The following is a 27550-nucleotide window of genomic DNA, read 5'->3' as shown; positions in this document are numbered from 1 at the left end:
TAAGACACAGCATCAGCCAGGGTTCAAGAAAGTAAAGGGGCTTTGTGTGTGCTCCGAGTTTTCCTCTAGCCACCTCTGCATTTAGAGAGAGATGACTCCTGGAGGTTGTACCCAAGCTTGTGACATTTCTCCTCCCCACACTCTGACCAGCTGTTTAAACCCAGGGAAAGGAGGCAAGGTGAGGTGGAGATGGGGTGGGTGTTTCTGCTAATGGGGCAGTTTGCCCAGGCTCCAGCCACCAGAAGTGGTGTTAGATCTGCTACTGCCCCTTAACTAGGCTGAGTATGAAGGAAATGGATTTTCTGAGTTTTTTCAGTTCCACGGTTTTTTTGTAGATTCTTCTCTCAGGTCTTATAAAGGAAGAACAGTCGAGCCTGGCAGCAGCCTTACTCTGGCTCTTAAGAAGGACTGAATGATGGGACCTCACATTCCAGCCCACCACTCATCTGAGCTAGGCCTGTGGTTGACACAGCTATGAAACTTCTTCTATCTCTAGGTTGAAGAGAGAGCGAGCCAGGCCTGCTGGGCAGGAGCTGGATAAGTCAGGGTGGGTAGAGTGGGCTCTCACTTTAGAGAGGGAAGATGGAAGAGATTTGCTCTGCAGGTGACTGGATAGGTCCGTGTTCACAATGCCTCCCACCTAAACTGAACACTTAACTGCAGGTGGCTCCACACAGACTTCCTCAGTATGATCACATCACTCTCACAGGAGCCTGGTAGGAAGAAATGATTGTTCACCCCATTGTACAGCAGAGGAAACTGGAGCCAGGGGACAAAAAGCAGCTTGTCCAAGGTGGTACTGCTAGAGAAAAGCAGGACCAGGAGCCCCAGCGCTGATTAGGGCCCTTCCTCTGCTCAGTTTTAACTTCTAGCATTTGCTTTTTATTTGGTTTTACCATTTTGAAGGTTTTGGAAGTGGTTGTCTTCTCTGCAGTAGAGTGTTGGTCAGCCTGTGGTTCTTATTTTCTTATTTCCTGGGGGCAGTGTGAGCTTGGCCTTCACAGCCCTACTCAGTCCACTTCCCTTGTTCTCCTCCATGGGGGCCTTGCGTCTATCAGTGTCTCAGAGTTGAACTAACTTGTATTTTTTGTAGTATGTTTCACACCAGCTCTGGCTCTAAATCCATCTTCTCTAGAAAGGTAGTATAACAAAATATCACAAATAGAATTAATTTTTGCCTCTTTCTCTACCTCTCTCCTTTCCTGCCCTCCCACCCCCACATTCCAGTCCTGTTTCGAAGGAAGAGCTTATCTCTATCCCGGAATTTTCACCAGTAAGTGAAATGATTCCTGGGGTGTCTCTGGACCAAAATGGAACTGGTAATGCCCGAGCTCTTCAAGATCTCTTAGATTTCACCGGCCCCCCCATGTACCCTAAGCGATCCAGTGAGAATCTCAGCCTGGATGACTGTAACAAAAACCTGATTGAAGGATTTAACAGTCCTGGCCAAGAAAATACTCTGAACACCTTCTGTTGACAAATACATCCATCTCTTTAGTGAAAGGTACCGTACAGTCTTTTAATTATAGTCTAAATCTATACTTCTCCAACTGGGGTTTGTGAAGGTGGGAGAAACATCACTCAGTCTCTTGGATGGTTAGGTTTATTTGAAAAATAGAAACGTGAATATGAATACAGGTATCACCCGTTTTTCAAAAGTTCACACTATGCCAAATGTAGTTTATGAAAGATCTACATTAGTACCAGTTTACATTAACTGAAGGTAATCCAAAGAGGGTTTTCACTTTTACAAAAAACGACAAAATGTGAAAATTGTATTCAGTGTTTGTCTTGGAGCCAGCTGTTAGAGAAGCAGCATGTGCCCTAAGCAGTCAAAGTGTCTCCACCAAGCTCCTTCCTGAGAACTGCCCTCAGCATTCAGCTGCCATAGCTCTGCACTGTCTGTGAGCATCTGTGCTTTCTCTCCGTTTATTTTGCACATCCATTAGCAAGATGTGTTCTAAGGTATCAGAAAAGCCTAAGAGGTTATTTTTGGGGTCTGGAGATACTCAAAATTTTTTTCATGTAAGTTAGTGGTAATTGCCTCTTAACCTTACGCCATGCTACAAGAGGTTTCATAGGAACATTCTTTCAGATAGGAGGAAAACCTATATATAGTATATACTGCAGCACACACATAATAATTGAGATGGATTCAAGTAAATCCTTTGTATGAGAGCCTTTAGTGCCACACCCCACCATGCCTGCTCTTGCTATTTGGGGTTTGTGGATGGGTGTGTATGTTGAGAGTACTTCTGAAAGTTTGATCAGGCATCTATATGGAGTAGCACCATTTTTAGAGGCAAAGAGAAAATGCTGTAATAGTGGTGCATGGTGATATTAATAAAATGAATTTCTCCCCTACTTTTACTCAATGACATCCCACATTCTATCTACAGTCATTTATATTACAGTGATGAGCATTGGGCCAAATGTTCACTATTTTGTTAACCCATTCTGGAATCTTTTATTTTATTTTTATTTTTTTTTAATTTTTATTTATTTATGATAGTCACAGAGAGAGAGAGAGAGAGAGAGGCAGAGACATAGGCAGAGGGAGAAGCAGGCTCCATGCACCGGCAGCCCGACGTGGGATTCGATCCCGGGTCTCCAGGATCGCGCCCTGGGCCAAAGGCAGGCGCCAAACCGCTGCGCCACCCAGGGATCCCGATTCTGGAATCTTTTAAAGCAAACATTTAATCTTGGGTCACATCAGAAGGAGTGGGAGGATGGAGAACTGAAGTTTGTGTCCTGAAGCTTTTATTCCTCACCTTTGGCATTTTTTCTTGCAAAAGTGGGTTTTAAACACTGAATTTATGGGACTTAGTTATATATACCTCACATTGGATTTACTTCAGTTTGGGGCTTGATTTTGATGATGAAAACATAATTACAATCTATCATTAAATCCTTTCAAAACTTAATTCCAATTGTCTTCCCATTTTAGAGTCTTCAAAACATTTTTATATTCTCAGCACACTCTCACTTTCTTTTTTAACTTTATTTAAATTCAGTTAATTAACATATAGTATATCATTAGTTTCAGAGGTAGAGTTCAGTTATTCATCAGTTGCATATAACACCTGGTGCTCAATATATCACATGCGCTCCTTAATACCCATCACCCAGTTACCGCATCCCCCACCTATCCCACCTCCAGCAGCCCTCAGTTTGTTTCCTATGGTTAAGAGTCTCTTACGCTCCACTCCTATAACAGAACTTCAATGCCTGATAGGATATAGTCCAACCTTTCTGTTTCTCGAATGAGGAAACATAAGATGCCTGTTCAGTCAGAGGAGCATGCAGCTCTTGATCATGGGTTTGTGAGTTCAAGCCCCATGTTGAGCATAGAGCCTACTAAAAAGAATATGAAGGTCTATTTTGGGGCACCTGCCTGGGTCAGTTGGAGGAGCATGCGACTCTTGATCTCGGGGTCATGAGTTTGAGCCCCATGTTGGGTGCAGAGATTACTTAAAATCAAATGAGGAAACAGGTTGAGGAGACCACATGACCAGGGTCACTGTATTTTGTGTACATCTTCCTGTGCTCAGCTGTCAGCTGTAGACAGTACATCTTAATAGTTCACCTCTCTTGGCTCTTGGGAAAGAAGTTGTGGCCCTTTCACACATGAAAGGGTATGCATGGCAGGTAGTTTTAGAATAAACCATGTTCCTAGAGAGTATTATGCTAAGTCAAATTAATCAGTAAGAGAAAGACAAATACCATATGATTTTCATCATATGTGGAAATTAAGAAAACAGACAAACAAAAGGGAGAAAAAGAAGCAAACCAAGAAACAGACTCTTAGCTCTAGAGAGCAAACTGCTGGTTACCAGAGAGGAGGTGGGGGGGGGGTGGTTTAAATAGGTGATGGGGATGAAGGAGTACACTTGTGACGAGCACTGGGTGTTGCATGGAAGCATTGAATCACTATATTGTACACTTTTTAAATAAATTTATTTTTATTGGTGTTCAGTTTGCCAACATATAGAATAACACCCAGTGCTCATCCCATCAAGTGTCCCTCTCAGTGCCTGTCACCTAGTCACCTCCATCCCCCGCCCACCTCCCCTTCCCCCACCCCTAGTTCGTTTCCCAGAGTTAGGAGTCTCTCATGTTCTGTCTCCCTTTCTGATATTTCCCACTCATTTTTTCTCCTTTCCCCTTTATTCCCTTTCACTATTTTTTATATTCCCCAAATGAATGTACACTTCAAACGAATAGTACACCGTGTTAACTGAATTAAAATAAAAACTTAAAAAATAAAAAGAATGGGATAGAAATAAATAAGCATGTGTTAGTTGCTTGTTTTGACTGCATTTGGCTTCTTAAAATAAGTTCTCTGAAATCTTAAAATGTGTTTTTAAGATTTTTTATTGTGGGGGAGTTTGTTGGGGGTTTTTGTTGTCACAGTGGTTGGGGGCAGCACTGATATTAGGAAAGCAGAGTTTGGGATATTAGCATCCTACAGGTTTTTGGACAGTCACAAAGAGAATTTGGCCACCTAATAGAGTAGTCCTACCCAAAATGCTGTAGCACTTCAATTGAATGATACTATATGAGCCAAGGAAAATATCATTACCAAGGGGGTAGAAAGTACCAGACAGTGTGATCATTTTAGTGAAAGAGAATAGATACATTGTGCTCTCTTCATTCATCTCACCTGGTTTTGTTTTTGAATTGACACAGGTGGTGTTTGGAGAACCCATGAAGCTGCTGGTAGTCAAATCCGAGCTGCCGGTCCTCTGAAGAAGCTCCTATTGTCCTAAATCATCGGATTCCAAATTATTAGATCAAAATGTAACTGTATTCCTAGTTAGTATGTCAAACACCGGCCACTCTTGGTAGAAATCTTGAAACATTGGCCTCGTTGGGCTTTAGCAAAGTTTCATGTTACAGTTCTATTTATGAGCTTCAGCTGCTGATAAAGCGCTTCTTGTACTACTTTATTATCATAGTGAGCCTCTGAATAACCCAGGTGATCCTGTGTTGGAAATTCACCTTATAGCTGTTCTTATTCCCAAAGTTGGAGTACATAAACATGTAGATGTCTTTTCCTGTAAATATTCTAGACATTAACCCAGACTCTACTTAAGCATATATACCAAACTTGGGCTGCTTATCTCCCTGTGTTTAGAAGAAGAAATTCCAGAAGGTTTTCCCCCTTCTCTGGGATTTCTTTGTTGGAAGTTACTATCAAGAGGCTTTTTTTTTATTATTAAGCTTAGCCACCTGTAAAATGTTTGCCCCACATTACTCCTTGGGGACCTAACAGAATAAGTCTGGTTGATTAAGGAAACAAGCAGTGTGGAATGATTTCTGTTCACTTACGCATTTTCTTATAGATGTGGGCACCTGAATCTAGCGAGAATCTTGTCATTGTTGCACCTTTAAAAGTCTCCAAGCCATCGAGTGGCTTTTGGACTAAAGGAAGTTTAAATGAATTGTGTATCTCATGGACAGGTGGTTGGTTTTCATGTTGTTGCTATTGCTTTTCTCTTGGATCTTGGGGCCCTTGTTTACTCCTGTGTTTGCTCTAATGAAGCTAGGCACAAGTGAAAATGATAGTGTTCTGGAACACGGGGGCCCTGAATTGGACCTAATATGTCACTTTAAAGACTTTAACGTAAAAACATATGAACAGGGGACACATGACGCTAGAATGTATAATCCATGTGTTTCATGCCATATAATAATGTGTTTTCTTAATTTTATTTCTTGTGGTAAAGTGTGACTTTCAGATTAAAATGACCTTCTTTGAAACTTTTTTTTGACTTGTACAGTAAAGAGTTTGGAAAATATCCATAATTTTGAGGTTTGCAACCAGGAGATAAAAAGAAGTCTCGATAGTAATCTTGTTCATGTGCTTTTAAAACCAGCTACAATTTAAGACTTCATTAGTTATGGAAACTGTATGTTTGTGTATGTGTATATATTAAATAAAATATATGCCTCCAGTAATGCAGTGCCATTGATCTTGATGAATATCAGGGTAAAATCCCTTTTATGACAAGCACACAGAAAATGATAGCATGGTCTGACTTTCAAAAAACGCCTCACCATCTTTCTTACAGCTTTATTTTGCTGTTTGTTTTGTTGTGATCTGTTGTACCTCACAGCACCATTGTGACCGTGGTGATGCCTCATTTGCATGATTTGTACGTTGTGTTTAATGTGAAATACATGTTCATTGAAGAGTCTGATGGCTTGCTAGTGTTTTGTTTCTGTAGGCTCAATGAAGAAATGTTCTGAAACCAAATCAAATTTTTTAAAACCTATGTGGAGAAAAACCAAAAATCCTGTGTGGGTGTCCTTTCCCTGTCAAACTCATTAAAATTTCTCTGTTGTCAGTTCCAAGTGCAACCAACTGGAAATAAGCTTAAGTGATGAGCTGTCCCTAGGACATGATGAACTTCTAGGTATAGTAAAGTTGCTGTATTTTCATACCACTGATGTGAGGGAATTCTAGCTAGCTAAGATGCAGTTAACCTTAGTGCAATCCACAAAAACAGTCCACATAGTGATCTGGCATTTAAACAAAATTATAATGGGTATGGTGATCCTTATTTTCCAGTAAGCTAAAACCCAGGCTAGCTGTGTGTGTGTGTGTGTGTGTGTGTGTGTGTGTGTGTGTTTAATTCATGGCCTGTCTACAGCCTGAGAGACAGTATCAGCCAAGACCAAGAGCCAAGAGGGCAGAACTGGAATGGGAATGTTGGAACTCTCATGATAACTTTCTGCCCTGCCATCTCTGAAGCCAGGGATCCAGTCTATGCAGCCCTCCTCAGTTCTGCTGACAAAGTCTCTGTTGAGTGCACAGGAGTGGACATCCTAAGTCTTTCCCTGTACTGAGTGTCTTTGACAGTGGCATTACAGCTAGTGTCTGTCATCTTGAGCCCTGGCCACAGGGTCACAGTGGTGGCCAGTCACTCCTAAGAGCAATTTTTATTTCGTGAACATTCTAAAGTTTTCTTAGTATGTACAGGTTTTCTATTAGTCAAATTCTTTGTAAACTAAATTTGGAAAGCAAATATAAAGAACTATTTTGTTTCGAGAGGTGCACTGGGGCACATTACCCATTACATTGGCCACAACACAGAGTGACCTCCATCTCCACTCTTCAGTATTGTTCAAGAAATGCAATTATGTGAGAAAGTAGAGTGAGAATGCTTAGAAATAGAAGCCTTTACAGATAGTGTTTGGGAATGGGGCAGACCCAAAGAGAAACAAGTGAAAAGCTCTTATAGTATTTCCACAAGTGAGCCAACTACTAAGGAAAAATCAGTAGTTTTCTTACACATTAATAATAAACAGGAAATCCCAAGAAAACCCAGAAAATTCCTGGAAATAAACTCTATCTAAAACTTGATCAGCAGGGACATTAGATGTAAATGGAAAGACATGTCCCCAAGGTAGGAAAACCTGTGTGTGTGACTAATAGTAGGTAGCCCTCACCTTTGTGCAGTATTTATAAATTGAATCAAGTCCCAGTCAATGGAATTTCTTTTTTGCAACTTGTAAACATAATTATACGGTACATGTAAGAAAGTGAACACAAAGCTAAGAAACTTTTTTAAAATGAGCTTTTTTTTTTATTATTTATGATAGTCACACAGAGAGAGAGAGAGAGAGACAGAGACATAGGCAGAGGGAGAAGCAGGCTCCATGCACCGGGAGCCCAACGTGGGATTCGATCCCAGGTCTCCAGGATCACGCCCTGGGCCAAAGGCAGGCGCTAAACCGCTGCGCCACCCAGGGATCCCTAAAAATGAGCTTTTTAAAAAGGGAGAATCTCCCTGAACAAACAGCTAAATATGTGATAAAACTTCAATAACTAAAGCAGTGTAGTCTGATAAATAGAATTTGAAATAGAAAATAGGCATCAGGGATCCCTGGGTGGTGCAGCGGTTTGGCGCCTGCCTTTGGCCCAGGGTGCGATCCTGGAGACCCGGGATCGAGTCCCACGTCGGGCTCCCGGTGCATGGAGCCTGCTTCTCCCTCTGCCTATGTCTCTGCCTCTCTCTCTGTGTGACTATTGTAGATTAAAATAAATAAATAAAGATTTAAAAAAAAAAGAAAAATAGGCATCAGAGGATCCCTGGGTGGCGCAGCGGTTTGGCGCCTGCCTTTGGCCCAGGGTGCAATCCTGGAGTCCCGGGATCGAGTCCCGCATCGGGCTCCTGGCATGGAGCCTGTTTCTCCCTCTGCCTGTGTCTCTGCCTCTCTCTCTCTCTCTCTCTCTATCATAAATTAAATAAATAAAATCTTTTTAAAAAATAGACATCAGTGACATACCCAAGAGACATAAGAATATAATGTTTGATGGAATAAGAATGGATTATTTCTTCCTGTGGAGAGATAGCATGTGGTTTAGTGTCTCCCGAGCATCAACTGAGTATCTCTGATGGGTTTTGAATAATGGCCCAGAAGTCAATGAGGAAATTATAAAGACAGGAGCAGGAACCAAGGTATAGCTACCAATTTTGATTCAAGGTTTAATTCAGGGGAGGATTTAGGCACGAGGCTTGGTACAAGTCTAAAGATCTTGAACTGATGCCCCCCACCCATCAGAAGGTGCCATGATCTCAGGAGGCGAGAAGCAGTGGCCTCTACTTGCCATCGTTTAAGCTTCTTTTGCAGGAGTGGACTTTAAGAGCAGCGCATCCACAGTTCCTGCTGTATCTAAGGTGGTCCTAAGACTTCTCCAGATTATGAGGTAGGTAGGAGAGGGTTACTTCCTTGAGGACACACGGCTGGAACTTGACAGTGCTGGGGCTGACTCCAGGGCCCCAGCTTTGGTACCCCCAGGGGAGTTGACAGGTTCTTCTGCCCCTGAAAGCAGCAAAACTGCTTTTGCTAGAACAGGTGCTTATAGCTGAGAAGGGCTAGAACTCCTATGGGGAATCCTAGTTCTGAGTGTGCTTTTTTTTTTAATTGTTGAGATATTCACATACTATAAAAATATCCCCCTTTTTCATTTGAGTGTGCTTTGCACGCATTTCTTATCCATCCATCCACTCAAAGCAGCAGAGTTTGGCTGTATTATTGGTTCATGTCCCCATTGTACCTAGAAGCAAGAACATGGGATTTGAAAGTAGTATTCCCTGAACCAATCACTTCCCCATCTTCCTGTCCCAACAGGCCAAATTAATGCGGTGTTTATGTAACCTGATTTATGTGGGCTGTTCAGTGTTGTTTCACATTCTCTGTGCATAAATATTGGATCAAATTCCAAACACAGGCTCACTCATCAGATACCTAGTATGGGCCTTCTAAGTCAATGAGAAACATGGAGTGGGTGAAACTGAATTAAAATGCTTTGAAAAGGATGCCTGGGTGGCTCAGCAGTTGAGCGTCTGCCTTTGACTTAGGGCATGATCCCGGAGTCGAGTCCCACATCGGGCTCCCTGCATGGAGCCTGCTTCTTCCTCTGCCTGCTTCTCTACCTCTCTCTCTCTCTCTCTCTCTCTCTGTCTCTCATGAATAAATAGTCTTTTTTTAAAAAATGCTTTGAAAATTCTGACCCTTGAAGACATGCTTTTAACAGTGACCATCTGATCTAGTGGGCATAGGGTGGCTCTATTTGACTCTTGTTTTGGGGACAGATGGCCCATGTTAACTAGGAGGGAAATATTTTTCTTTTTTGACCCTAAGATCCAAGTCAGAGTCCAAAACAGTGGGCACTCCACACACAGCAGGAAGAAATCACTCCTGCTGCAGCCCAGAGCCTGAGAGGCACCTTTCAAAAGACAGAGGGAGCTGATAGGCTTCAATGTGACACCTAGTGAACTCACTCCCCACCTCTTCTTGCAGCTGTGCAGTAAATAAGAGAGAAGCATCTGTGAATCAATTAGTAAATACCAAAGTTTAATCCTTCCAATTGACTCTGAGGGATGGTTGATGTTAGGGAAAAAGCCTAAAATGACCAGCCTTATGGACTTCCAAGATAGTGTATTAGAGCAGGCTTTTCCCATGTCCCCTTATCTCAGGAAATGCAAAAAACAACGAATAGAGTCCCAAGGAATTGGAACTTCATGTAAAATAACTTCTTTTTTTCCCCGCCCCCTTCCAATAACTTCCTTTTTGACTTAGAGCCAGCAGCCTTCTGTTGACTGTCCTTGTCTTTTAATCACATTTTCCGGGGAATATAAAAAATAGTGAAAGGGAATAAAGGGGAAAGGAGAGAAAATGAGTGAAAATATCAGAGAGGGTGACAACATGAGAGACTCCTAACTCTGGGAAAGGAACAAGGGGTAGTGGAGGGGAGGTGGGTGGGGGGATGGGGTGACTGGGTTATGGGCACTGACGGGAGCACTTGACAGGATGAGCACTGGGTGTTATGCTATATGTTGGCAAATCGAACTCCAATAAAAAAAGTTTTTAAAAATCACATTTTCCTAGTGTGTGCAAGCTCATCTTTGAAACGACCAGAAAGTCGTCAACAAAGAAGGGATAGCTAAGAAGGGGCTCCGTCTTGCAAGTAGACATATGGAGAGCTTGTGGGAATGCATGTAGTCCCCAGGGTGGGATGCAACGCTTGTTTTAGAACAGACAATCTTATTGGTACCATGGGAAGGAAGAAATAAATTTCATTTGCTCAGTGGACCTGACCTTCAGAAGGGTTCTCAGGGATCACTCCTGTGCAGTGATGGCCCTGATGGCTGTTATGGGGTTTTCAGTATTCACTGATGGTAAGAAATTATCCAGAACGTGGAAATAAGGCCAAAAGATAACCTGCATGCCCTTTCAAAGACCTGCTAGAGCGTGGTCTTAGCGCAGCAGCCCAAGGGCCACTGAGTCTCAGGGGACGTAGCTTTGTGTGACTGGCCATGTGCTTGGACTAGGACCCAGTCTCTGGAGTTACTCACTTGTAGATAGAAAGTTGCAGATGACTTTTGTCTTACAGAAAAGTTAACTCTAAAGGTTATGCCTCAAAAAAAAAAAAAAAAAAGGTTATGCCTCTTTGTTCCTATAGGGCACTAAACAATTTTGTATGTAATTTTGCGATCTCATCCCACCACTTGTTTCCCAACAAATGTATGTCCTGTGGTGCTGCATGTATACCCACATCCGTGTGCCCAACAAGCAATCCCCATATCCTCAATTGACCCAGTTTTGTCATCCTGCTCCTTGATGAATTCAACACAGTTTTGACACATGCTCATGTATGTTTGTATCACAATTGTGCCTGTAACCTTTAGGAAGTTACACTTTGATGATAAGGAAGCCTTAAGTCCTCAGTAGGTTTGGGAAATTACAAACAGCTGCTATAATGGCTTTATTTATTTATTTTAAAATATGGAACACTTGACAAATTTGCGTGGCATCCTTGCGCAGGGGCCATGCTAATCTTCTCTATATCGTTCCGATTTTAGTATATGTGCTGCCGAAGCAAACACGCTATAATGGCTTTAAAGATTTAAATTAAATGCTGATGTAGTGGATGTCATGGTATACCACCTGGATGGACTTCCTCTTTCAGACTGAGGTATTTGTCCTTCCAGCTGCTGGAAGGACAAGCTTTGCGTAGTGGCAGTATCGTAGCCAATGAGGTTTATCAGATGCTGGAAGGACAGTTGATGAGGCTTGGTGGTGGAGTTCCTCCCTGAGAATTGACTCTTTTTTTTTTTTCATTGAAGTTTGATTTGCCAACATACAGTGTAACACCCAGTACTCATCCCATTAAGTGCCCTCCTAAGAATTGCCTTTGACTAAGGGAGGCTGCCTCACGGAGGTTAAACCCCCTCACTTGGGTAGCCTGTATCTAATGGATAATGTGGGTGTACAAAAACCCTTGCCTCAAAGTGGGACAATTCAGAAGGGCTGTCTCAGCTTCAGAGCTGCTCCCTGTGGGTTCACCTGAGGCCTTTGTTGAGGCTGCATTGCAGCCCAAGTTCTCCCTCCTGCTTCCTCCATTCCTCTGTGTACTCCCCATGTGCCTCCTGCATGCTAACTGGTCTCAGACTCTGTTCCTAGAGTACAAGACCTGAGCCAGCTAGGCATTGTACTAAGAGCTTTCCATGCACTCTCCACTAAACCTTAGCAATGGCTTTCTGAGATAAGCACTGTTGTTGCCATGCTCACTTTACCATGAGGACCAAGACAGGTGAAGTTGTTTGTGCAAGGCCACATACAGTCAGGAAGTACACAGCTGGGCTCCAAAGCCAAGGTCTGCTTTTGAGCCTGTGCTTGCCTTAGCCTACTATACCTCAAAGTTCCTGTTTGGGAAAATCACACAGACTCAACCCTTTGAGGCTCTTGCCAATTGACACATCCCCTAGCTATATTTACAAGTTTTCCAGTTATTATGTGTAGTTATGATGGGTAGTGAGGTCAAGTCTGCTGTTACATATTTTTGTATTGTTACAATTTGGGATGAGACATTTATTTGTGTGATTCTTTGATTAATGTCTATCTCCCTCATTGTAAGCTTCTTGACAGCAGGGCTGCCAGACTGCCTAATATTCCTACCACCTAACACAGGAATTCAATAAGTATGTGAGTGAATAAACACAGTCGTTACTGAGGAAATCTATGAATTAAAATCCATGGCTTCTGATCTGCATATCTTTCTGTCAGACCCACATTCTATCATGACAGTCTAAAGGATCGTGATTTTTTGTTTTTGTTTTTGTTTTTTTGTTTGGTTTTTTTTTTAAAGATTTTATTTATTCATGAGAGACACAGAGAAAGAGGCAGAGACACAGGCAGAGGGAGAAGGAGGCTCCCTGTGGGGAGCCTGATGCGGGACTTGATCCCAGGACCTTAGGATCACAACTGAGCCAAAGGCAGACAACCAACCACTGAGCCACCCAGGTGCCCAAGGATCCTGGTTTTTGTGTTTGCTTTTGGATTCCTCAGCACCTAGAACACCATCTGTCACAGAGTAGCCCCACAATAAATCTTTGTTAAATGAGTGTTGTTGTTTTTGTTGTTATTGTTTTAGTTAAGAATAAATATACCAATTTGGATGGTTCCACTGCATGCAGCAGAAAGTGGCCTCAATTTTAAAGGTATTTATCAATCACATATGATAGTATGTGGCAAGCTCCGAAGGCAGCTCATTGATATCAATATTCTGGAGCAGCATTTCTCTGTCTTGGCTTTAAGAAGGCAACATCCCATCCTCATGCTATTATGGTCAAAGGGATGAAGGTGTTCGTGTACAGGATGCTCCTTGTACTGCTCCCTCCTTCTACCAGGAAGGTAACTCTTTCTCAGAAGCTCCCAGCAGATATCTACTTTTCCTTGGCCAGTACTAAGTCTTACACTGACCCCCTAAGATAGTCACTGGCCAGAGGGAAGGGGATGATCACGTATGTTAGTTAAAGTAATACTAGCTTCTCTTTTTTTTTTTTACGTAGGATCTTTTATTATTTTTATTTATTTATTTATTTTAATTTATTTTTTATTGGTGTTCAATTTACTAACATACAGAATAACCCCCAGTGCCCGTCACCCATTCACTCCCACCTCCCCTCCTCCTCCCCTTCTACCACCCCTAGTTCGTTTCCCAGAGTTAGCAGTCTTTACATTCTGTCTCCCTTTCTGATATTTCCCACACATTTCTTCTCCCTTCCCTTATATTCCCTTTCACTATTATTTATATTCCCCAAATGAATGAGAACATATAATGTTTGTCCTTCTCCGATTGACTTACTTCACTCAGCATAATACCCTCCAGTTCCATCCACGTTGAAGCAAATGGTGGGTATTTGTCATTTCTAATACTAGCTTCTCTAACAATTACTCGTGAAGATGCTGAATGTCTCAGATACGACAGAGCTTTTTCTCCCTCATGTGAAGTCCAACACAAATGTGCCTTATTATAACTCTCCTCTAGGTGGTAATCTGGGGACCAGACTCCTTCCATTTTGTAGCTCCTTCATCTTCCAACTTTATCATATTTTTCTGCATCAGGCCCACAGGATAGGGAAAGAGTATGGAGAAGACACACAACTTCCCAACCAACTAGTCCTCTAAGGGACGCATACCAGTTCCATTCATATTTCATTGGCAAGGACTAATCACATGACTCCACATAGATAGATTGATACAATGGTTGGTGGGAAGTGTAGTTCCTGGCTGGTTTGCTTCTTTCCAGATATATTGCTCACCCCTAGCTTTCCAAAAATTCTGGTCATACCAATTCACTTTTACAAAAGACCTACATTCATACCTGTTTTTGCTAACTGAAAAAAAATCAGAAAATAATTTTCACTTTTATGAAAAAAGCTGTTGCCACACTAATGTAGGTCTTTCATAAAAGTGAAGTGGCTAATGCAAACTTTTGGAAAACAGGAGATACTCTTGGCTGTACGCTATTTTGGCTTAGCACAGTTTTCATAGGAAGTTTGGATGGAAGGGAAAACCTGTACTGTGCAAGGGGAAGCACAAGTAATTTGGTGTATAGTTCGTTATTTCTGTTATGCCATGATTAATTTAGCCAGAGCTGTGTAATGGGAATATGATGTGAGCCACATATGTCATTTTCAGTGTCAACTAGGGGATCTGGGAAGAGAGGGGCAGTAAATAGTTTGATTGCATTATTGTAAAATCTACCACAGGGTCCATTCTGTTCTCTTTCCCTACTAGTCTGAAGGGAGAGTAAGAAGAGCTGGTATGAAAAAGTAGAAGAAACTAGGGGGGCGGTACCTAATAAAAAAGGAGTTAAACAGGTTAAATTTATCAGACAAATGAAGTTTTTGAGAGCTTAATAACTTTTGGATTGGCATCTGGGTTGTACCAGAACACACCAGACTGCTTTTGGTAGGAAGAGTTATGTGAACTGAATTTATCAAGGATCTGGGGGAGGAGCTTCAGGAAGGGGGCAGTAAAGATTTAAATAAGGGGAGTAATAAACAGTTTGCAGTAAAACTAAGTTTTAAACCTAACCTCATTGTTCCTTTTTGCCTTGCATCAATGTAGATAGTCCCTATCAAACTTCTTTTCAAAATAGTTGCTGAGTTGTAACATGTTTTAACACTACAAATATTATATGACTTTCAGAATCAGGGGCAAGCCACTTCACATATTACATTGCACAAGAGTTCATCAGAAATAATTTATGGGACCAGTGAGCTGGTAGTAACAACCAAATCTTGTTTAGGAATTTGTCCTCCATCTCAGTAGGAAAACAGACATAAAGACAGTGACCAGAATGAGCCAAAAAGAATCTGCAGCATAAGCCTATTTAAAAACATTTTCTTCCAAACAGTATAAATCAATTCTGTTTGCGCCCTGTTGTTGACAAAGCCCTTAAAACAGTAAAAGTAAAGAAAGGACAGCACACACACACACACACACACACACACACACACACAGCCTATCTCAGGGGATGGAAGAAAACAAGGAGGAAACAGGGCCAGGTAAGCATTATACATCGAATTTCATTTACAGTATTAAGCAACCCAAAGTCAGTTAAGAAAAGAGAAAACTCACCTGGTTTTGGGAGTCCTGGGTTATAAGGACTAATGTAGTTGCTGAAGGCATGACCAACACAATACAAACCATCTATACAAAAACTATGAGAAAAATCTGGGCCAACAGCATTGTCAAGGGATGAGAAAGCTATTTGTCCTACTTATTTCTAATTATCTAATTCTCACATTAGCATTTTAAAAAGAAAGCTGTATAGAAGGGCAGCTGGCAGTTTTCCCCAGAAGCAGTGTCCCTCCAAAAAAATGACAATACAGTGGGCACTTGGTCTAAGTCTGTATCAATACCTGAGTCCTTTTTTTTTTATTTGACTTTTTTTTTCTGGTTTCAGAATTAGTAGTCTAAAAACTACTATGAAGGTAGTTGCAATAGCAATAAAATAAATTTTAAAAAACTACCATGAATTTCAACAAGCCTCTCCATCTTCTGGTTTACAGGGAATACACATTTTAGAGAAGTGGTTCTCAAACCTGAGAGTGCTTCAGAATCTCTGGGAGGCGCTTGTCGAAACTATACTGAGCCACACCCCCAGAGGTTCTGATTCAGCTTTGAAGCAGAAGTTGTGTTTTTGTTTTTGTTTTTTTTATTTTTAATTCTTTTTAAATCTTTTTTTTAATTTTTATTTACTTATGATAGGCACACAGTGAGAGAGAGAGAGGCAGAGACACAGGCAGAGGGAGAAGCAGGCTCCATGCACCGGGAGCCCGACGTGGGATTCAATCCTCGATCTCCAGGATCGTGCCCTGGGCCAAAGGCAGGCGCTAAACCACTGCGCCACCCAGGGATCCCCTCCTTTTTTTTTAAAATTCAATTTGCCAACATATAGTATAACACCCAGTGCTCATCCCATCACCCAGTCACCCCACTCTCTCACCCACCTCCCCTTCTGCAACCCTGTTTATTTCCCAGAATTAGGAGTCTCTCATGGTTTGTCTCCCTCTCTAATTTTTCCCACTCAGTTCCCTTCCTTTCCCTTATAATCCCTTTTGCTGTTTCTTATATTCCATGTATGAGTGAAGCAGAAGTTTTAAGATCTAGTGCATGGTCCCACTCTTGTTCCTTTCCTTCTAATGTGATAGCAGTAATATGTCAGAGAGGGTCTGTTCCTTCAGGTCTGTTCCTTCAGCCTCGCTCCCAGACAGAAGCATCAAAGCTGACCCTTGATGGACTTGAAATGTAAGCAAGAAATAAACATTTGTTGTTATAAGCCACTCAGATTTGGGGATTGTTATTGGAGCATAATTTGTTATTACTAACACAGAATCCTTGTATTAAACATACTCAGCATTCAGTAGCAGATTTGGCTTTGCAAAGAAAAATAAAATAAATGGAAAGGTAGATAATAACCTATTTTTGTTAGCTTGTTTTGTGTGTGGGTGCATGTATATATACACAGCAAGAGCTATGTGACCTTGTGCAAGCGACTTAACCTCTCTGTCCACAAAGTGAATAGCAAATAGTGTGAAGGCCATCTGCTTGTGCTGTTAACCAATCAGTCTGAACAAAGATCACCTCGTTCAAAGATGATTCAAATAATATCTATCTCTACATAATAAAGTACACAAAAACTAATCACAGAAGGGAGAGAAGAGCATATTTATGAAAATTATTGACTACAGAATTCAAAAGGAAAAATTTATCACCAGATTAGCATCCTTTTGCAAGAAGTTAAGATGAAATGCAGTCAATAGGACAATTTGAGAGAGAGAGACGGAATGAAGCAAGGAAACTAAAATCTCAATAACAATTTAAGTAAAAACAGAAGCAAAAATAATGCTTTGGGAAACCTTATAAGTAATATTGAAAGCAAATTTGAGTTGTACAGAATGCCAAAAAAAAGGATAAAGAGACAAAAATGATAAAACAGAGGGATGCCTGGGTGGCCCAGCAGTTGAGCTGAACCTTTGGCTACAGTGTGATCCCAGAGTCCCGAGATCAAGTCCCGCATTGGGTTTCCTGCGTGGAGCCTGCTTCTCCCTCTGCCTCTGCCTCTTTCTCTCTGTATCTCTTATGAATGAATAAATAAAATCTTTTTTAAAAATGGTAAAACAGAGAACCACCACAGATAATTGCTCTTCCTAAAAGACCAGAACAAATAGAGCAGAAACAGTTCTTGAAGGTAGAAGAAAACCTTCCTGGACTGAAGCCATATATATGCAGATAAAAAGGTCTCACACCTCCTAATCAGGCAGATGGGACAATACGTGCAATGGAGTGGAAGCAAAAGCAGTTTTTGTCTTAAACTGCAACACTTCAGTACAGCCAGAACACTGAGTACAAGCGAGCAGAAGGCTAGAGAGGTGAAGTATGAACCAGATAATGAAAGGCCTTATATATTATGCTGAGGACTTTGGGAAGCAGGAAGCAATATCATGTATAAAGAGAGGAAAATGATCATTGCTGTGGGGCTTAAAGAGAGTGGTAAGAGTTGATAACAGCAATTATTGGAAATGAGAGAGGTCACATAGAAGAGGTACCAAGGTTCTAGCGGGTATCCATAAACTTGTAGTGACATCATTCTGTTATAGTTGTGTGACTTTTTCTTCCCAAGCAGTACTTGAAAATACAGATGTAGACATGGAAAATGCAGATAACTGGAGTGTTTAAAGGTGGTCGTTTGATCATTTTGATGTGTCAAAGGACAATTCCAGAGGTTCTGCTTACAAGAGTGATTGAAGTTAAAAGCCATGAACTTAAGTCAGGGAGAAGATTCAGGGGATGTGAGAACTCTCTGGTCTTTGAAGAACAAGTACACTGGGAATAAGGGAGAGATAGGACTGCAAGGATGAGGATGTGAGTCCAAATAGACAGAAATTGGACACTTAAGGTTTTAGAGATGGAGCAGTATAAAGTGATGAATGTCTAGATTTTCTAGAATATGTGCCTGGGAATGGGTGGATAAAGTAGAGGTGAAGTCATCTGGGTTGAGGAAATTAAGGAAACGTGGCTCAATCATGGGTGCTGGACTCCTTGGGATGATGGCTGTAATTCAATTCAGATGGAGAGGAAAATTCTAACGCAATCAGCTGACAGTGACACGGGAGGGTAAAAGATGATACGACCAGATGAGGTGGACTCTGAAAGAGAAATCTTGCAAGGGGTAAAAAAAAAAAAAAATTAAAGTGTCAAGTGAGAAAGCTCCAAGAGTGAGGAGATAAGTACCTTTGGGGCAGATGGATGGAGTGGGGGAGGAGAGAAATCAAGAGAGCAAACGAAAATGAGTCAGTATTTTGAATTGGATGGTGGGGAGATGTTGGTACCGTTAACCTATTTGGGAGTTCTGGGGGGGGGGGTTCGTTTTCTGGGTGGAAACTTAATTTGAGGCCATGAGAATGGTTAGAGATTGTGCAGGCAGGGAGAGGCTACAGAGGTACAGATGAAGGTGGGCTGGCTTTGGAAGGGCCTCGAGGCCCAAGGCAGGAGCTGGAAAGCTGGGGCTCATCTGCCCCGCCACCTTTGCCTACTGTGTGCAAGGCTGGAAGGCCCTGGGACCAAGCTCCTGGCGCTGGCTGAGGGATGGGCTCCAACCCCCTGGATCCCGGGTCCTGGAAAGCCTCGTGCATTGCTCCCCCCCGCCCCCCACGGCGGACTGGCAACAGACGGCGCATGCGCCCTGGACAGAGCGGCAGAGGTGGGAACGCCCGGCAGAGGGCGCAGGCGCTCTGGCCGGAGCAGCCCAGGCGGGGCACCCTCGCGGGGAAGGAGTTGAGAGCAGGGGTCGGTGGAAGAGCGGGCCAGCGCGAGCCGCGGAGAGTGGGCGGGTCCGGGGTGGGGGCGGGGCGAGGCGGTTCCGGAAGGAAGTGGTTCCGGGTCCCGTGGCCCGGCGGTGGTAGCTGTGGTGCCTCTGCTGTGGGAGGCGGCGGCCGTGTGAGGGGCGAGGCCCGAGGGGCTGGCGGCGGGGCGGCGGCGGCGGCGGCGGCGGCTGAGGGGCTGGCGGCGGCGGCAGTGACTTCCCGGCCGGGTGAGCGGTCCTGGGGGGCGGGCGGGGCGAGGAGGCCCCGGCCCTCAGGGAGGGCGTGTCCGTCGCCCGGGAGGGGCGGTCTTGGGGCGGCGGGGAGGGCTGTGGGGAGGATGCTCCGGCTGGTCTTGGACTCCCTGGGGGCCACTCCCCTCCCACCGCCCCAGGCCACTGGGACAGTGCCATCTCGGGCGCGGCGACCTGAGCACCTGCTGCCGTGGCCCTAATCCTTCCCCGTCGTCCGGCAGCCTGGGGCCCCGACGTTTCGGGGCGACTGTCATGGGGACAGGGGGTTGGTGTTGAGGGATGGTGCCCTTGTCCCTGAGGCGAACCGGGACGCCGAGCCTGAGAAACCCGAGCCGAGGAGACCCTGCTTTGTCCTCCGGAGGCTCTCCTGCCGCGCAGCGGCATCTTCTTCTGGTAGCGTCCAGAAGGAGTCGTGAAGGATGCTCTTTATCCTGCTTTACAAAGTAAAACTTGTGTTTTTAGAAACGTATCTTGAAAATTGCCGCATCTCCCTGTGCTCTTTCTAAGGTGTATTAGGAAACTGGGCCAGTCACTGTCAGGATTATCCTGTCGGTAAATCAGGAGGAAAAGAAACCTGAGAGAAACTTATTCTCCCAAATATTTTCCTGCCGGGGTCCTTTTTGAGCTGCCTCCTAGGTGATCGCTTTTCTTTTCTGTAACAAAGTAAAAACCACAGGTAGAAATCTTGAAGGTCTGTCAGACTTCTGGCCCAGCAACCTTTTTAGGATTTTCCTGAAAGAGACCTGGGATGAATGAGACTTTGGAAAGAAAAGATTTTGGTGGGGATTCATAATGAGTGCTTTATTTTTCAATAGTATTTTGTTATGATATAGCAATGTTTATTAAGGGTTATTTTTTAATGGTACTTTTAAAACGGCTACTAAAACGTTCTGTTGAAAGCCCCTGCTGTTGTTTCACAGCTCCCCCCTTTAAAGGTCTTTTTAGAAATATTTTATATAGAAACATTTAATAATACATTTATTAACAAAATTTCTAAAATAATGCAAAACCATATGAAGAAGATAGTTTCACCAGTCCAAGTAACCATTATGAATATGGTTACTGCATATATATCTCCATTCTCTTTTTGTGCAGATATGAATGTATGGATTTTTCTAAAGTGGATTCTCTTTTGTAACCATTTTTTTTCTGACTTCATAGCATGCCATTACATGGCTGTAATGATTTATTTAGTTGGTTATTCCATTTTCACTACTTAAATACATTATTGAAGAAATGTAAAATCTGCACACCCGTGATTACTTCTAGTGTACATTCCTAGATTATAGAATTGTTGGGTTTGTTTTTTTTTAAATGTAAATTGCTCAGTTTCCCTCTGGAAGGGATGTGCTATTTTGCACTCCCACCAACAATCTGTGAGTGTCTTTTTCTACACCCTAGCAAAAGGCAACATTTAAAGGATTTCTACAGGATCACTTTTGGGCCATTTATGTTCTCTCCAACCAAGTACCATTAGTATTCTCTAACTTACTTTTTAAAAAATTTATTGATAGCAATTCGGTTTCTCATCTTTTATTCCATTTTACTGGTTTAGTAAGGAAGTGTTATCCAGGTGAGGCAAAGGCATCATAGAGTGGACAAGAGATTAGAACTCAGGGGTTCCTTGAAATCCAGTATCTCTGATTCCTTGAACAAATCACTTATCTTTTCTAAGGGACAATTTCCTCAACTCTAGACTAGATATTATGGTGCATTTGCCTTACCTTTCTTACAGGGTGGTTATTTAAGGGTCGAATGGGATTTATGGGAGGTGCATTTAAACATACTTTGTCTTGTTGCCAATTATTGCCATATTGTAAAAATTTCAGAGCACAAAAGCATGTTGATTTTTTAAAGTAGATTTCTGAATTCATAAAAGCCATTCTGTGATACCTTTGCCCCACACTCTTTCACTTATTAAATTTGAAGGTTTTTTTACTTTTATTCTAGATTATATTCAGAATGCTCTCAGTTATGAAATTAGGTAAATGAATGGATGCATCTGCACAAATATTGAAAGAGCATATATTTAAAGACACTGTATATAAAGCTGAGGGGGACAAATATAAAGCTCAATAAAATATAATCTGTGAAATCGTGATAAATAAAACATAGTCTTTGTGCCCTACAGCTACAGAATGCTCAGGCAGCTAAAGCTGCTTTCCAAATTTAGACGGCAATTTTAGATGTGATGCAGGATGTCAACTATTCTCAAGTGTGCTAAAGTCCAATTCTGCTGACCGAGCATCTGCACAAATGACCAGGCAGTCTCTTCAGGGTCATCTTTCTGAAGGTAGGAATTGCGAGTTGGGGAAATGTTAGTATTTGAGTCTGAGAATCTGGATTCTGGTTTCAGGTCCTTCACTTGGGGCAGATTGGTTAACTTTTTTGAGGCTTTTTTTTTTTCCACCTATGAAATGGAGGTTAATTCCAACTTCCTTGAGGTTTGTTGTGAGGATTAAATGAGATATTATTTGCAAGACGCTTAGTGAATCAATAAAACTAGCACTCATGTTCATTCTTATCCACTGAAAACTTAGCATCTTGAGGAAAAAGAAACTAGTTCCTTTGCAACTTTGTGTGCCTCCCTCCTACTAGTCATTAGCACTTAGTAATGCTTGCTAAATTAACATAAAATAGGGTGACTGGGTGACGGGCGCTGAGGGGGGCGCACTTGATGGGATGAGCACTGGGTGTTATTCTATATTTTGGCAAATTGAACACCAATAAAAATAAATTTATTTTAAAAAATAAATTAGGGATCCCTGGGTGGCGCAGCGGTTTGGCACCTGCCTTTGGCCCAGGGCGCGATCCTGGAGACCCGGGATCGAATCCCACGTCGGGCTCCCGGTGCATGGAGCCCGCTTCTCCCTCTGCCTGTGTCTCTGCCTCTCTCTCTCTCTCTCTCTGTGACTATCATGAATAAATAAATAAAATCTTTAAAAAAAAACTGTGGAAAAAAATAAAATAAAAAAATAAATTAACATAAAATATGACTGCTGATAAAAACTCAGTATGGACCATTGAAGGTAATATGTAAATGTGGGATACTGAGAGAAATTGACTACGTTATTTGGAGTTTGCATTAAGGAATTAAAGGAAACAATTAATTGGACCTAGGTTCATCTCTACTATGTCTGTCATTCTATGTTATATCTCTGGTGCCAGGCACATAGTCCCTCCTTATCAACAATAAACCTCCTCCTTAGACTGCTGTTACCCAGCCACAACCCAGTTTCTTTTTCCTCTTCCAGTCAGCCTGTTAGGAGTTGGGTTTGTTTTGTTTTGTTTTTAAAGATTTTATTTTAAAATAATCTCTGTACCCAACATGGGGCTCGAACTTGCAACCCTGAGATCAAGAGTCACATGGTACACTGACTGAGCCAGTCAGGTGCCCCTAGAAGGACTCATTAATAATTGGCTTTCTTAAGTCTCCTTCCCTTCCACTTAGTTCTGTAGCCATGTGGATCTCTATGTAGCTTTTGCCATTAATCTCCTTTCTTGAAATATTCTTTAGTTTATGAGATTCTATGCTCTAGGGTTCTCTCCTTCCTCAAAGGATGTTTCTTCTCTATCTCCTTGGCTGGTTCGTCTTCCTTAAAAAGTTGATGTTCTTATAGGCTTGGTCCTTTTCATGATACACGAGGTGTGGAATGATTTATAGAGCATTGAGACTATCTGGTGTTTGAAGGTTTGGTGGAATTATCCTGTGAAACCATCTGGGCCTGATGCTTTTTCAAGGATATTTCCTTATTTCTTCTATGAAAATTGGTCTGTTTAAGCTTTCCTTTTTTTCTAGGCTGTAAAAACTAAAGTTTGTTACTTAATTTATTTTTTGGTTTCGGGAATAAATTCAGTGATTTATCACTTACATATAACACCCAGTGCTCATCACAAGTGCCTTCCTTAATACCCATGGCCCCTTTAACCCACCCCCCACCCACCTTTCTCCATCAACCCTCAGTTTGTTCTCTATTGTTAAGAGTCTCTTATGGTTTGCTTCCCTCTCTCTCTCCTTTTTCCCCCCTTCCTATATGTTCATCTATTTTGTTTCCTGAATTCTACATGTAAATGAAATTATATGGTATTTATCTTTCTCTAATTGACTTATTTTGCTTAGCTGTTTAAGCTTTCTGACTCTAATGGGGTAAATTTTGGTACTGTGTATTTTTCTAGCAAATTATCTCTTTCATCTGGGTTTTCAAATTTTGTAGGTAGAGAGCTACACAGTAATCTCTCATGATTTAAAATTTTTTCTTCTATTTCAATGGTTGGTTTCTCCCTCAGTCTGTCTTATTTTTGTATATTTGTTTTCCCCCCTTTTTTCTTAATCACATTATCTAGTGGTTTATATATTTTATTTTTTTCAAAAACTATAGAATTTTATATTATTACTTAGATCTAGTTTTCTATTCTCATCCTCCGTTTTTATCTTTATTATTTCCTTTCTTGTGTTTTCTTTTGGTTTACCTTGGTTTTTTTTTTTTTTTTTAGGTTTTTTTAAGCCTTGGAAATGAACTTATTTGCATTATTTCATTTTTATTGATAAATATGTTTAGAGCAACAAATTTCCCTTTGATCATTGCTTTAAATGTATCCCAGAGAATGTGCTATGTAGTGTTCTTGTCATTATTTCTTTAAAAATCTATAATTTCAGTTATAAGATACTCAGTTATTTAATAGGAAGTTTTTAAATTCCTAGGTGGAAGAGCTTTTCTGTTATTTTTATTAGTAAATCCTGGCTTTATTACATTATGATCAGAGGATATTTGTAATATTTCTATTCATGGCAGTCACTGATGTTTTCTTTGTGATTTAATATGAGTACTTTTGGTGAATGTGACATGGGCACGAGAGACGAATGTGTATACTCTCTAGTATCAGAGCATAGAGTTTGATAAATATCCTTAAGATTTATTCTATTGATTATGCTGTTTAGTTCTTCTATCTCCTTATTTTTGGACCACTGAATTGTCTAATATACCACTAGGGGTGCATAAAGACTCCTGTTATTAGTGTGTTTATAACTGTCTCCTTGCATCTCAAGTAGTTTTTGTTTCATAAAGGTGGTTCCTATGTTATATTTATGTAAATATGTGTATTTTTGTATGTTCTGTCTAAATAATAGATTATGACTTTCAGCATTAAAATTTGTTGTTTTTGTCTTTGTTTTTTGGTCATGATGAATGCTTTGGGGTTTGAATTCTTTGCCTAATCCCAGAAATGCCACCCTGCTCTCCTTTTGTTACCAATTGCCTTTCATTTTTGGCCATCCTTTCATTTTTAATGTTTCAACATCACTTTGTTTTAGATGTGTCTTTTGTACAACTCCTTGACTTTAGTTTTATGAGCCAAATTGAAACTTTTTATTATAATAAACCTATTAGGTGAGTTAAGCCCATTCACATTTATTATTAGGACTGATATATTTGGCCTCAACTTTATCATAATATTTTGTTATATTTGCTATTTCTTTTCATTGCTGGCTATGAGGTATATTTTTTGCTCTTTTATTAAAAAAATTGGGGGGGTGGCATTTAGCAAGTTTTGTATTTTTGTTCTTATGGTTGACCTTTGTCCTTATACCTTTATAAATGCCCTTACTCCCCTGTTGGTTTATTTAATCTTTTGTGTGTGTGTGAAAAAAAATACATTGTATTCATGAAGTAAAAGTAGGTTAATGATATAGGAAATAGTGAGATTCTTTATCTACTTCTAGCTCCTCCTTATGGAAAACCTGACCGGGGGGTGGGGGGAGGGGAAAAAAAAAGAAAACCTGACCATAACACCTAGCCTCTGTATCCAAAAGCATAATCCATCCTCTGGTCTCCTCAGGTCTGGCTTCCTCTGATTTGCTGATCACCCTCTTGTTCTGTGGGCTCTGACTTGGTGCAGTTCTGGGCTTAGATTGTGGCTTCTTTGTTGCAAAGGCTTTCCTGGGGAATTCTTTACATTTGTAAATGCTAGGTTCCTATTTAGTACAAAATTTTTGTCAGTTGATATTTTCTTTTTTGGTAACATCTTTACTGAAATATAATTAACATACCACACAATTCACCCATTTAAAAGTGTACAATTCAGTGTTTTTTGGTATATTCAGAGTTGTGCATCCATTATCACACTCCAGTTTTAAAACATATTCATCATCCCCAAAAGAAACCCTGTGTCTGTTCCCCCAGGGCCCCACCACCCCACCACCCCACCCAGGCAACCACCAGTCTATTTTCTGTTTCTGTGGATTTGCCTATTCTGGACCTTTCATATAAATGGAATCATACAATATGTGGTCTTTTGTAACTGGCTTCCTTCCCTTAGCATAAGGATTTCAAGATTCATTCCTGTTTGACCATGTGTTAGTACTTCATTCCTTTTTATGGCCAAATAATGTTCAATTGTATGGGTATACACATTTTGTTTATTCATTTATCTCTAAATGGACAGTGGGACTGTTTCTACTTCTTAGCTGTTATGACTAATGCTGCTATGAATATTTATGTATAAGTTTTTGTATGGACATATATTTTTATTTCTCTTGGTTGTATATATAGGAGTGGAATTGCTGGATCATATAGTAACTCTGTTTAAATTTTTTTTAAAAGGTTTATTTAGTTAGTTTTTTTTTTAAAGATTTTATTTATTTATGAGAGACACACACACACACAGAGAGAGAGAGAGAGAGAGAGGCAGAGACACAGGCAGAGGGAGAAGCAGGCTCTATGCAGGGAGCCTGACATGGGACTCCATCCCGGGTCCCCAGGATCACGCCCTGGGCTGAAGGCAGCGCTAAACTGCTGAGCCACCAGGGCTGCCCTATTTAGTTTTTTTTTTTTTAAAGATTTTTAAAATTTATATATTCATGACAGACACAGAGAGGGGTGGGGGCAGTCAGAGACACAGGCAGAGGGGGAAGCAGGTTCCATGCCAGGAGCCTGACATGGGACTTGATCCCGGGACTCCAGGACCATGCCCTGGCCCAAAGGCAGGCGCTAAACTGCTGAGCCACCCAGGGATCCCCTATTTATTTAGTTTTGAGAGAGAGAGAGAGAGAGAGAGAGCACGAGCGCATGAGTGGGAGGGGCAGAGGGAGAGAGAATCCCAAGCAAATTCCACACTGAGTGCAAAGCCTGATACGGGACTCCATCTCACGATCCTGAGCTCAAAACCTGAGCGGAAACCAAGAGTTGGATGTCCAACCAACTGCATCACCCAGGTGCCCTTGTTAAATCTTTTTTAAAGATGTTTTTAGATTTTATTTTTTTCCAATATTTTATTTATTTATTCATGAGACACAGAGAGAGAGGCAGAGACACAGGCAGAGGGAGAAGCAGGCTCCATGTAGGGAGCCCGATGCGGGACTTGATCCTGGGACTCCAGGATCACGCCTTGGGCTGAAGGCAGGCGCTAAACTGTTGAGCCACCCAGGGATCCCCTAGATTTTATTTATTTATTTGAGGGAGAGAGAGAGAGAGAGAGAGAGACAGCAAGCACACAAGTGGGAGGAGGAGCAGAGGGAGAGGGACAAGCAGGCTGTGCTGAGAGCGGAGCCCAACTCAGAGTTCTATCTTAAAACACTGAGATCATGATCTGAGCTGAAAGAGAGGTGGATGTTCAGCTGACTGGGCCACTGAGGCATCCCTCTGTGTTTAATTTTTAAAGGAACTGCCAGACTATTTTCCCAACCTGCCACATCATTTTATGTCCGCCCCCCCCCCCCCAGCAATGTATGAGGTTTTCTTTATCTCTTCATCCTTTCAACACTTGTTATAACCATCTAGTTAGTGTGAAGTGGTAGCTCATGATTTTGATTTGCATTTTCCTAATGATTAATGATGTTGAACATCTTTTTACATGTTTATTGGGCATCTGTATACCTTCTCTGGAGAAATGTTAATTCAGCTCCTTTGCCCATTTTTTAATTGGGTGGTCTTTTATTATTGAATTGTAAGAGTTTTTTTTTTAATTTTTAATTTATTTATGATAGTCACAGAGAGAGAGAGAGAGAGGCAGAGACATAGGCAGAGGGAGAAGCAGGCTCCATGCACCGGGAGCCCGACGTGGGATTCGATCCTGGGTCTCCAGGATCGCACCCTAGGCCAAAGGCAGGCGCTAAACCGCTGCACCACCCAG

The 27550-nt window shown here is 41.6% G+C and overlaps 2 protein-coding genes and 1 non-coding gene across 27 annotated transcripts in view; 2 read left to right on the top strand and 1 right to left on the bottom strand.

The window, feature by feature from the left end:
- The window catches only part of MAP7D2 (MAP7 domain containing 2), a 108522-nt gene extending 102561 nt beyond the window's left edge, over window positions 1–5961 (top strand). For all 21 annotated transcript variants that reach the window (XM_025438240.3, XM_025438226.3, XM_025438222.3 and 18 more), the window contains 2 exons: window positions 1228–1504; window positions 4690–5961. In XM_025438240.3, coding sequence (XP_025294025.1) covers window positions 1228–1477 — 250 coding nt within the window. In that variant the 3' untranslated portion in view covers window positions 1478–1504; window positions 4690–5961. The remainder of the gene's footprint in view (window positions 1–1227; window positions 1505–4689) is intronic.
- A 5331-nt stretch (window positions 5962–11292) lies between these two features.
- LOC112655949 (U6 spliceosomal RNA) lies at window positions 11293–11399 on the bottom strand. The gene has a single exon (XR_003133984.1). It is a non-coding gene; the product is annotated as a U6 spliceosomal RNA (small nuclear RNA).
- Window positions 11400–19267: 7868 nt separating this feature from the next.
- The window catches only part of BCLAF3 (BCLAF1 and THRAP3 family member 3), a 59299-nt gene continuing 51016 nt past the window's right edge, over window positions 19268–27550 (top strand). For all 5 annotated transcript variants that reach the window (XM_035711946.2, XM_025438199.3, XM_025438202.3 and 2 more), the window contains exons 1-2: window positions 19268–19399; window positions 21555–21716. The gene's annotated coding sequence lies outside the window, so the exon portion shown is untranslated. The remainder of the gene's footprint in view (window positions 19400–21554; window positions 21717–27550) is intronic.

The sequence above is a fragment of the Canis lupus genome, chromosome X, assembly GCF_003254725.2.
Source record: "Canis lupus dingo isolate Sandy chromosome X, ASM325472v2, whole genome shotgun sequence".
NCBI classification, from domain to species: domain Eukaryota; kingdom Metazoa; phylum Chordata; class Mammalia; order Carnivora; family Canidae; genus Canis; species Canis lupus.
Note: the sequence above shows the minus strand (reverse complement) of the source record. Positions and strands in the feature narration are given on the sequence as shown.